The sequence below is a fragment of the Phymastichus coffea genome, unplaced genomic scaffold (genome assembly GCF_024137745.1).
Source record: "Phymastichus coffea isolate CEN01 unplaced genomic scaffold, Cenicafe_Pcof_1.1 PCOF00010, whole genome shotgun sequence".
Lineage (NCBI taxonomy): Eukaryota > Metazoa > Arthropoda > Insecta > Hymenoptera > Eulophidae > Phymastichus > Phymastichus coffea.
In genome coordinates, this window is record NW_026706821.1 from 5,502,154 (window position 1) to 5,515,077 (window position 12,924).

Here is a 12,924-nt window from a genome sequence, read left to right on the forward strand (position 1 = left end):
GTTTTCCTAGATGTAGCATCGCTACATTTTTTATCATCGACATGATCCAGTGCCTGCGTGCGCCATTCGTAATGTATGCTCGTGTATGTGTGAAAGGGTGCTGTGGCCCTAGAAATACCTGAGTGGCGGCAGCACCTGCTGGTGCTGTCGTCAATCATCGTGTAACAATATTGAAAGTGCAAAAATCACGATATTTTGATATGTCACGGTTATGTAACACAGTGAATAAATTTGTTTTCTAAAAACAAGTATAGTGGTGACAAATCAGCACTCTTGTTCATTTAAATTCATTTACAAAATTAAAAATATCTTTTTTCTTTCATCGAGATATTATTGATTGACTTTAAGTAATTTAGCAGTTCCGCAAAAACATTCAAACAGTTCGATGGTCAAATACGTATATCTAGCATACTTCAGAACTTTAAACTTCAATTTCCTTAACTTCCGACCCCTTAACCTGTGATCATATAATCCCTAAAACCCTGAACCTCAATTGCTTTAACCTCCAACCCCTGTAACCTGTGATTTTAGTGTTGTTGCTAAACTTCTGAAATACTTAACATTAATCGATGATATCTTGATGAAAAAAAAAATATTTCTAATACAAGAAATGAGGTTTGAAGAGCAAGACTCGTGCTTTATAACGGTTGACTAGTTTTTGAAAAAAAAAATTATTCAGTTTAACATAACTTTGACCATAGCACAAAATATTAATTTTTGCACTTTAAAATTAGGATATCTCGAGAATCTTAGGATCAATTCTGAAACCAGATTCCGATTCAGCGCATTGAATACCTTCGAAAATATTATTACGTTACTGTGTTTTTGGATGTGGACATGTGTTATTATGAATTCTTTAATATATATCGTCCTATTAAATTATGTATTGATAACCGTAATTAATATGTTTGAAATATTAAATTATTATTATGTTATACTTACATAAGAAGACTCTGATGATAATGAATGAAATTGATGACATATTATATCACACGGATACGATGAGATTTCATATCCATCTACCATTGAATCGTTGCAATTAACATGATCCAATAATGTTATTACATAATATTCTTGAATATCTAGAATATTACACAAATATAATTTCAAATAATTTTTTACTATTGTATAGATAGATTATAGATCAATTTTCTAATATATATCTTTTCTATTAACAATTGTTTCTGTTAACACATATATTTTCTACAAGTTTTCTCTCTATATTATATATAAAATTTATATATTATGGCGGGGAATTTCGGGGGTTTTAACCGCGCTACGAGTTTCTTCCGCCACAAGGCCTGTTTGACTCACTACCCCCGATTATTTAGGGCGCCAGACCGCCGGCTAATTAGGGCGATTGTCGGGGGTAGGGCCAAAATGGGGTTTCGTCGCGTGTATCCCGGTTTGCCTTCACGGCGACTGCACAGAGTAGGCAAGCGGATGAGTACTCGCGATTTCCTCAATTCAGGCCTCGGTGTCCAACTACTCGATTCCAATTTTTTCCTCCTCAATTATGGTAACCCGGCAGCTCAGATGATGGCTCCTTAATCCATGTTGTAAGTCCATTCGAATTCGTGCGTATGTTACCTATCGTGGGACTCGAAAATATAGCGAATCAGCGTTACCCGATTATAACCACCCGCGGCTGAAAATCACTAGCATGTAATTGAGGCAGGGTAACAGAAGTAAATTATATGTAAAGAAACAATTAATCACTTTATTGACGTATTTATTAATTTATAAACAAGAAGTCGGAGTGATTAGGGTCAGTACAACTCTGAATAATTATGAATTAGCAAGGGTACAAATTAATCGAAATTTAATAATTTTCCGGTCGGTCATCGATTAACAAAGATGGTGGAATGGTCAGCGCAAATAACTAAATCACGAATTTTCTTTGTCTGATCTTAACGCTCACGTTCGGTTTGCGAAATGGCGGGAAGCTCAGCACAATTAAATAAGCACGGTAAGTATATTCGGCCAATTCTACGTTCGCAACAAATCGTTAGCGAAAAGTTTGCGCGAATAACTCAACCACTGCTTCTAATTCGTATGAACCTAACACGTACTTTAGATCTAGAAAATGGCGGAAAGGTCAGTGCGATTAAGTAAGCACGGTAAGTGTGTGGCAGGGAATTTCGGGGGGTTTGACCGCGCTCCGAGTTCTTCCGCCACAAGGCCTGTTTGGTTCTACCCCCGATTATTTAGGGCGCCAGACCGTCGGCTGATTACGGCGATCGTCGGGGGTAAGGCCAGTAGGGTTACGCGTATCCCGGTCTGCCTAACGGCGACTGCGCAGAGTAAGCAGATGGGGGGATACGCGTTGTGTCCGAGGTTCAGGCCTTTGGTGTCCAACGTTCGATGCTAATTCCCTCCTTGATTAGTGTATGCCGGCAGCTCAGTTGATGACTCCTTAAGTCAGGTCGTGAGGACGTTCGAAATCGCGCGTATTTTACCTAATGAATAATCCGAAAATATAGCGAATTAATAAACCCGTATGTAACCGACCGCGGCTGAAAATCACTAACATGCAACAGGGGCAGGTTATCAAGTAAGATATACATATGTATATAAAGACAATTAATTGTTTTATTGATGCATTAAAAGTTTCTCACATACGAGGTCGGAATAAATGTGGTCGGTAGAATTCTGAATTCTCACTAATCCCTAAGATACAATTTAAACGGTTCCTAAAATGGCGGAAAGGTCAGCGCGAGTAACAAATCGCAATTTTCTTTTATAAGACCTAACGCTCAAATTCGGTTTGCGAAATGGCGGAAAGGTCAGCACAACTAATTAGTCAAAACAATTTAATCCAATTGAACCTACGTTCGTACTAAGTAACTAACGCAAGGTCAGCGCGAATACTAAATTGCAATTGGCTTCCGTAAAACGAACTTAATAAACGTTGACGAAAGGTCAGCGCGAATATCGAATTGCAATTTTCTTTTGTAAAACGAACTTAATAAACGTGACGAAAGGTCAGCGCGAATACCAAGTAGCGACTTTCTTTCACAAAACGAACACTTAATAAGGTCGACGAAAGGTCAGCGCGAATACTAAGTCGCGATTTTCTCTCGTAACCGAACACTCAATCTATATTCGCGGAATGGCGGACAGGTCAGCACGATCCGGTAGGCACCGGCGTCGACGGATCCACGCGTCGCGACGACCTACAGAACCGAACTAAATAAATTAAATAATTTAACCCGCACTCCGCGATTAATTAAAAATGAGCGGCATTTTGCCTACTTACAAATTTTTCCTTGCGATACTGGCAAACAAAATTGGCAACAGAGAGCTTAGGAGACGTCTAGCGCTAGAGGTTCGACGGCGAAAATTAGCTAACAGAGCTCCTTCTCTCCAGGTATCCAATGGCAAAATGGACGAGAATCAGCTTCTCGCGGTCAAAGATCGTTTCTCTTCTCCTCTTTCCGAGAAGAAATGTTATTATTGGTCGGTATGCTAATTCGGATATCGGTAGCGCCCTCCGAATTTTTATCATTGGTCCGTATGTAAATTAGAATAATACAGCGCCCTCCTTGACTCTCCTACTTTCGTCGTTATTTACTCTCTCTCACCCCCCACTAAGGAATCTATCATTAATTGTCGGAAAAGATCTACCCCTACTCTTATCTATTCGTCTATGCGGACGGAAATCAAATTTTATTCTAATTTGCCTATTGGTCGTGACGTCACTAGCGAATTTTGTCAGATGTTCGAATTCAGTTAGTTAAATTATCATTTAAACCTAAAGGGGGTAGTTGTCGCTCGCCATCATAATAGGGGTGTCGGTCGCGTGCGAATTTTACAATTCGATATTTGCTTCGTGTTCATTCTTTTTCAATTTATGATTTAATTTTAATCTCAGAAATACGTATATAATATACGCCGTTTCATTTGTAGCGCCCTCATCTTCGCATTTACATATTATTCTATTATTTTATATTGTCTGTCTCGCTCGCTCTTGTTTCGTCTATTTCGCTCGCTCTGTCTCAGTCTGTCTCGCTCGCTCTTGTTTAGTCTGCTTCGCTCGCTCTGTCTCGCTCGCTCTGTCTCAGTCTGTCTCGCTCGCTCGCTCTCAGTCTATATCGGCGCTTCAAGATGGCCGCTCAGTTTCTCGCGCGTACGCCTCGTGTCCTTGCGCCGGTTGTTGGAGCGCCTCCTGGGGCGCTCCCGTGTCGGTTCTGTGGTGTTGTTCCGGGTGTTTGTGTATGTGGTCGCTGATTTTCGTGTGTGTGGCGCTCAGGATGTCGCCGATGGTGTTCGGCAGCCCGACACAGCTGATTGCCGGCTGCCACTTCATCGGCGATTTTCTGCTCGCCCCAGGAGTGTCAGTGCCTCGTGAGTGTTCGTGTTAGTGTCTGGGAGTGTAACGGATCTGCATGTGTCATCAACATGCATCTCCGTTGCATTTCCCAGTCAGGTTTTGCATTTTTCTTTTGCCGGCCGGCAACACGTGGTCGGGAGTGTCTGTGAGTGAGTGTGTGCGTGCGCTCTCTTTTTCTGTGGTGCGCTCCTTTTTTTTTCTGCTCTTTGAGCATCCGTCGGATCGTGTTGGGCAAGTTTGTTTCGCCCATATCTCCGGCGTGGTCATTCGGACATGGAAAATAATAATTGTTCGGTGTAGGACGTGTTTAGCTTTATTTTAAACAACCGGTTACGGGGCGGCAAGGGACGGGGATGGTCTTTCTGAAGTGCTGCAAATAATGCAGCACTCAGAAGGCCTTGTAATGTGCCACATTACAAGTGTATTCGGCTAATTCTGTGTTCGCAATAAATTGTTAGCGAAAGGTCAGCGCGAATAACTCAACTCGCGAATTTTCTCTGCCTGATCTTAACGCACACATTCGGTTTACGAAATGGCGGGAAGGTCAGCACAATTCAATAAGCACGACAATTCTATTCGGCTAAATGGCGAGCAGGTCAGCGCGAATAAATTAATCAATAATGTTACCTCGCCTACTTCTGCGTACGCAATAAAATACTATACGGCAAAAGGTCAGCGCGGATAATTAATCACAACCTCTAATTCGTATAAACCTAGCACTCACGTTCGATCTACGAAATGGCGGGAAGTCAGCACGATTCGATAGGCACCGGCATCGACGGATCCACGCGTCGCGACGACCTACAACACTGAAAATTTTATTCCCGTACTCCGCGATTAATATAAGTGAGTGGCACTTTGCCTACTTACGATTCTTCCTTACTGTTTCGGTGAACAAAATTAGCTAATATCAGATTGCTGCGTTCAGATCACAGAATGACTGCGTAATTAGTCCTGTGTGACGAAATTATCTGGCTCAATCACTCCTTCTAGCTTGAAGACCGGTGGCAAAATGGACGAGAATCGGCTTTTCGCGGTCAAAGATCGCTTTTCTTCTCCTCTTTCCGAGAAGAAATGTTATTATTGGTCGGTATGCTAATTCGGATATCGGTAGCGCCCTCCGAATATTTTTTCATTGGTCCGTATGTAAATTAGAAGGATACAGCGCCCTCCTTAACTCTCCTACTTTCGTCGTTATTTACCCTCTCTCACCCCCCACTAAGGTAGCTATCATTAATTGTCGGAAAAGATCTACCCCTACTCTTGTCTATTTTTCTATCCGGACGAAAATCAAATTTTATTCTAATTCACTGATTGGTCGTGACGTCACTAGCGAATTTCGTCAGAGGTTCGAATTCTGTCGGTTAATTTATAGTTTAAACCTAACGGGGTAGTTGTCACTCGCTATCATAATATGGGTGTCGGTCGCATGCGAACTTTACAATTGGGTATCTATTCCATGTTCATTCTTTTCCAATTATAATTTTAATTTTAATTTTAATTCGTCATGAATACGTATATAATATACGTCGTTTCAATTGTAGCGCCCTCCTCCTCGCATTTACATATTATTCTATTTATCATTTCATATCATCTGTCTCGCTCGCTCTTGTTTAGTCTATTCCACTCGCTCTGTATCGCTCGCTCTGTCTCAGTCTGTCTCGCTCGCTCACTCTCAGTCTGTCTCGGCGTTTCAAAATGGCCGCTCGGTCTCTCGCGCGTACGCTTCGTGTTCCTGTATCGGTTGTTGGAGCGCCTCCTGGGGCGCTCCCGTGTCGGTTGAGTGACGTGTTCCCGGATGTTTGTGTGGTCTCTGTTGTGCTTGTGTGTGGCGCTCAGGATGTCGCCGATGGTGTTCGGCAGCCCGACACAGCTGATTGCCGGCTGCCATTTCATCGGCGATTTTCTGCTCGCCCCAGAAGTGTCAGTGCTTTGTGAGTGTTGGTGTTGGTGTCTGGGAGTGTAACAGATCTGAATGTGTCATCAACATGCATTTCCGTTGCATTTCCCAGTCAAGTTTTTCTGTTTTCTTTTGCCGGTCGGCCACGTGGTCGGGAGTGAGTGTGTGCGTGCGCTCTCTTATTTCGTGGTGCGCTCCTTTTTTTCTCTCCTCTCTTTTGAGTGTCCGTCGGATCGCGTTTGTCGAGTTTGTTTCGCCGATATCTCCGGTGTGGTTATTCGGGCGTGAAAAAAAGTAATCGTTTTATATAAGGCGCGTTTGTCTTTATTTTATTCAACCGGTTACGGGGCGGCAAGGGAAGGGAATGGCTTTTCTGAGATGTTGCAAATAATGCAGCGCTCAGGAAAGGCCTTGTAATGTACCACATTACAATATATATATATATATATATATATATATATATATATATATAGCAACATAAATCTGCACTTATGCGGACGGTAATATTTTTAAGATTTCTATGGATACATCGCTAGAAATTAGTTTCTTATACTTATAAACAAGAAAAAAAATTATTTTTAATGAATAAAATATTAATAAATTCATTGTTTTTTCATTGTTATTATCAAACATCACTTATACGGTCTGTGTCCGCACAAGTCCAAGAAAATTATGCAGACCGTCTGCATAATTGTACGCGACTTATGAGGACACCTGTTCCGTAACAACGTACTTATGCGGACGGATGGTTATTACAAACTCACTTATGCAGACAATCAAAACAACGATTATTTGAAGGTTAACAATAACAAAATTTGACCATCTATATTATTTTTATGTCATAATTAAATATCCCTTAATCCTAGTAAACTCTAAAATTTCAAATTCATGGATGTCATTGAACAATTAGTATAAAATGTCTGATTCAGTTTGGTGGTATTGTTATTTCTAAAATATTTTAAAATGAATTCTGCATTATCTAAACTTAATAAATTAAATAGTGAACAACTGTCTCTTTTAGACAGTTTATCAAAAAAGATTATTTTGGATAACTTCCTAAATTTTGAAACACAAAAAATTTGTTTATTGAATACTGATGAGTATCTTATCAGGGAAAATGATTGTTTACAAATTTCACAACTCTCTAATATAATAAACAAATATTGTGATGAAAACTATACAAAAATTTTATCTGACCTAATGCAGTATGTGAATCATGAGAAAATATTGAATAATTATCCCAAGAATGTTATTGATATTAATCATATATCACTTTATTTTCAATTATATTTAAAAATTATTCATCCTAGTGCTTTAATATCCATTGCATCAACTCATCGGTATGACAATTTGAGCAATCAAGTAAAAGTCATTACAAAGAAAAAAATGATAAAAAATACAATAATAGATAATTTACTTGGCTTTCATATTTCAATCACTCAAGAGCAACAAAACCTTTTAATAGAGAAAAATATGGATTTTTCTCTAATGTACAGCATGCGAAAGAAATCATCACAGTTACTGATAGGTCCAGCAGCATTTGTTAATCATGATTGTAAAGCCAACAGTATATACATACTCCAAAATGATATTGTCCATATTAAAACTATAAGACCAATTGAAGAAGGCACAGAAATTACTTGTTTTTATGGTGATGATTTTTTTGGAGATAAAAATGAAAATTGTTTGTGTGAGTCATGTGAAATTAATAAACAAGACTTTTTAGCTTGTTCTGAGGTAGGTGGAACAAATGATATAATTTACCTTAAATGATTTTATACCAAACAATAATAAATTAAGATAAAATATTCACTTTCAATTTCATTGATACGTAGAGAAATTTGTAACTTAAGGGATACTTTTTATTCGAATAAAAATAGCAAATAAATAAATCTAGATGTTGAACTATCAGAATTCTAAAGTATAAAAAGCATTTTATGCTTTTTTATACTAACATATAGTATTTCAATTAATTTTATTTCAATTAAATTTATTCATTGTCTAATTTTTATCATATTTTGAAAATCACTTTGATAATATAAATGTATAGATCTTATATACTTAAAAAAATATGATTATATAAAAGAACAGTATTACTTATGATTGACTTGATTTTAAAATAAAGTAATAATTACAGAATCATATTATTTCATTTCTTATTACATTTTATAACAAGGTGATTAGACAAACATAGACAAACATAGCTATCGAACAAACATATATCGGAGAAACTATTCAAGATACTTTGCCCCTTTGTATTCAGATATGGTGATAATAATTAATTGAAACGCAATATTTCTGGTGAAAAAGATTTACTTGTTGCAATGTCATAACGACTTTTATTATCAAACTCTGAAGAAAATCTAGTATGATTGTCTGAATCACTGTCTACATATTCAGTTGTATGAAATAATTGGCGGTCAATTAAAGTCAGAGGCGAACGTATAGGATGAATATTCAAGGAGCGCGAAAGTTATGAACCATCTTGTGACGTAAATTCCGGTAAATCAACTTATACAGTGCACTATAGTCATAGTAATAATGTGCTAAGTTGAGTAGTACACTGTACGAATACAACATGATAATTGTAAATTCCTCGTGGTGGAGGTTGCAAGATTGGCGACGTCTTATGAGCTGAATTTTACTTAAAGTCAGAGGCGATCGTGTAGAATGTACATAGTAGGAGTGCGAAAGTTATGAATAATCTTGTGGCGTAAATTCCGGTAACTCAACTTGTACAGCATACTAAAGGCATTGTCGTAGAGGGCTCAGTCATCAAGTACACTGTACGAATACAACATGATAATTGTAAATTCCTCGTGGTGGAGGTTGCAAGCTTGGCGACGTCTTATGAGCTGAATTTTACTTAACGTCAGAGGCGAACGTGTAGGATGCATATACAAGGAGAGCGAAAGTTATGAACAATCTTGTAACGTAAATTCCGGTAAATCAACTTGTACAGTGCACTATAGTCATAGTAATAATGTCCTAAGTCAACAAGTACACTGTTCGAATACAACATGATAATTGTAAATTCCGGTAAATCAACTTGTACAGTGCACTATAGTCATAGTAATAACGTGCTAAGTTGACTAGTACACTGTACGAATACACCATGACAATTGTAAAAGCTTTGGGGTTGAGGTTGCAAGCTTGGCGACGTCTTATGAGCTGAATTTTACTTAAAGTCAGAGGCGATCGTGTAGAATGTACATAGTAGGAGTGCGAAAGTTATGCATAATCTTGTGGCGTAAATTCTGGTCAATCAACTTGTACAGTGCACTATAGTCATAGTAATAATGTGCTAAGTTGACTAGTACACTGTACGAATACAACATGATAATTGTAAATTCCGGTAAATCAACTTGTTCAGTGCACTATAGTCATAGTAAAAATGTCGTAAGTCAACAAGTACACTGTACGAATACAACATGATAATTGTAAATTCCGGTAAATCAACTTGTACAGTGCACTATAGTCATAGTAATAATGTGCTAAGTTGACTAGTACACTGTACGAATACAACATGATACTAGTAAATTTCATGCGGTGGAGGTTGCAAGCTTGGCGACGTCTTATGAACTCAATTTTACTTAACGTCAGAGGCGAACGTGTAGGATGCACATAGCAGGGTCGCATAAGTTATGACAAATCTTGTGACGTAAATTCCTGTAAATCAACTTGTACAGCATACTAAAGGCATTGTCGTAGAGGACTCAGTCATCAAGTACACTGTACGAATACAACATGATAATTGTAAATTCCTCGTGGTGGAGGTTGCAAGCTTGGCGACGTCTTATGAGCTGAATTTTACATAACGTCAGAGGCGAACGTGTAGGATGCATATACAAGGAGAGCGAAAGTTATGAACAATCTTGTGACGTAAATTCCGGTAAATCAACTTGTACAGTGCACTATAGTAATAGTAATAATGTGCTAAGTTGGCTAGTACACTGTACGAATACAACATAATAATTGTAAATTCCTCGTGGTGGAGGTTGCAAGATTGGCGACGTCTTATGAGCTGAATTTTACTTAAAGTCAGAGGCGATCGTGTAGAATGTACATAGTAGGAGTGCGAAAGTTATGAATAATCTTGTGGCGTAAATTCCGGTAACTCAACTTGTACAGCATACTAAAGGCATTGTCGTAGAGGGCTCAGTCATCAAGTACACTGTACGAATACAACATGATAATTGTAAATTCCTCGTGGTGGAGGTTGCAAGCTTGGCGACGTCTTATGAGCTGAATTTTACTTAACGTCAGAGGCGATCGTGTAGAATGTACATAGTAGGAGTGCGAAAGTTATGCATAATCTTGTGGCGTAAATTCCGGTAAATCAACTTGTACAGTGCACTATAGTCATAGTAATAATGTGCTAAGTTGACTAGTACACTGTACGAATACAACATGATAATTGTAAATTCCGGTAAATCAACTTGTTCAGTGCACTATAGTCATAGTAAAAATGTCGTAAGTCAACAAGTACACTGTACGAATACAACATGATAATTGTAAATTCCGGTAAATCAACTTGTACAGTGCACTATAGTCATAGTAATAATGTGCTAAGTTGACTAGTACACTGTACGAATACAACATGATACTAGTAAATTCCATGCGGTGGAGGTTGCAAGCTTGGCGACGTCTTATGAACTCAATTTTACTTAACGTCAGAGGCGAACGTGTAGGATGCACATAGCAGGGTCGCATAAGTTATGACAAATCTTGTGACGTAAATTCCTGTAAATCAACTTGTACAGCATACTAAAGGCATTGTCGTAGAGGACTCAGTCATCAAGTACACTGTACGAATACAACATGATAATTGTAAATTCCTCGTGGTGGAGGTTGCAAGCTTGGCGACGTCTTATGAGCTGAATTTTACATAACGTCAGAGGCGAACGTGTAGGATGCATATACAAGGAGAGCGAAAGTTATGAACAATCTTGTGACGTAAATTCCGGTAAATCAACTTGTACAGTGCACTATAGTAATAGTAATAATGTGCTAAGTTGACTAGTACACTGTACGAATACAACATGATAATTGTAAATTCCGGTAAATCAACTTGTTCAGTGCACTATAGTCATAGTAAAAATGTCCTAAGTCAACAAGTACACTGTACGAATACAACATGATAATTGTAAATTCCGGTAAATCAACTTGTACAGTGCACTATAGTCATAGTAATAATGTGCTAAGTTGACTAGTACACTGTACGAATACAACATGATACTAGTAAATTCCATGCGGTGGAGGTTGTAAGCTTGGCGATGTCTTATGAACTCAATTTTACTTAACGTCAGAGGCGAACGTGTAGGATGCTCATAGTAGGGGCGCATAAGTTATGACAAATCTTGTGACGTAAATTCCTGTAAATCAACTTGTACAGCATACTAAAGCCATTGTCGTAGAGGGCTCAGTCATCAAGTACACTGTACGAATACAACATGATAATTGTGAATTCCTCGCGGTGGAGGTTGCAAGTTTGGCGACGTCTTATGAGCGGAATTTTACTTAAAGTCAGAGGCGATCGTGTAAGATGCATATACAAGGAGAGCGAAAGTTATGAACAATCATGTGACGTAAATTACGGTAAATCAACTTGTACAGTGCACTATAGTCATAGTAATAATGTGCTAAGATGACTAGTACACTGTACGAATACAACATGATAATTGTAAATTCCTTGCGGTGGAGGTTGCAAGCTTGGCGACGTCTTGTGCACTGAATTTTACTCAAAGTCAGAGGCGAACGTGTAGAAAGCACATAGAAGGGTCGCCTAAGTTACGACAAATCTTGTGACGTAAATTAACGTAAATCGACTTGTACAGTGCACTATAGTCATAGTCATAATGTGCTAAGTTGACTAGTACACTGTATGAATACAACATGATAATTGTAAATTCCGGTAAATCGACTTGTACAGTGCACTATAGTCATAGTCATAATGTGCTAAGTTGACTAGTACACTGTATGAATACAACATGATAATTGTAAATTCCGGTAAATCAACTTGTACAGTGCACTATAGTCATAGTAATAACGTGCTAAGTTGACTAGTACACTGTACGAATACACCATGACAATTGTAAAAGCTTTGGGGTTGAGGTTGCAAGCTTGGCGACGTCTTATGAACTGAATTTTACTCAAAGTCAGAGGCGAACGTGTAGGATGCATATACAAGGAGCGCGAAAATTATGAACAATCTTGTGACGTGAATTCCTGTAAATCATCTTGTACAGTGCACTATAGTCATAGTAATAATGTGCTAAGTTGACTAGTACACTGTATGAATACAACATGATAATTGTAAATTCCGGTAAATCAACTTGTACAGTGCACTATAGTCATAGTAATAACGTGCTAAGTTGACTAGTACACTGTACGAATACACCATGACAATTGTAAAAGCTTTGGGGTTGAGGTTGCAAGCTTGGCGACGTCTTATGAACTGAATTTTACTCAAAGTCAGAGGCGAACGTGTAGGATGCATATACAAGGAGCGCGAAAATTATGAACAATCTTGTGACGTAAATTCCTGTAAATCAACTTGTACAGCATACTAAAGGCATTGTCGTAGAGGACTCAGTCATCAAGTACACTGTACGAATACAACATGATAATTGTAAATTCCTCGTGGTGGAGGTTGCAAGCTTGGCGACGTCTTATGAACTGAATTTTACTC

At 38.4% G+C, this 12,924-nt stretch overlaps 1 protein-coding gene across 2 annotated transcripts in view; it reads right to left on the reverse strand.

The window, feature by feature from the left end:
• The window catches only part of LOC131671708 (disks large 1 tumor suppressor protein-like), a 1,979,893-nt gene that overhangs the window by 1,546,842 nt on the left and 420,127 nt on the right, over positions 1–12,924 (reverse strand). For both annotated transcript variants that reach the window (XM_058948341.1, XM_058948331.1), the window contains exon 4: positions 943–1,082. In XM_058948341.1, coding sequence (XP_058804324.1) covers positions 943–1,082 — 140 coding nt within the window. The remainder of the gene's footprint in view (positions 1–942; positions 1,083–12,924) is intronic.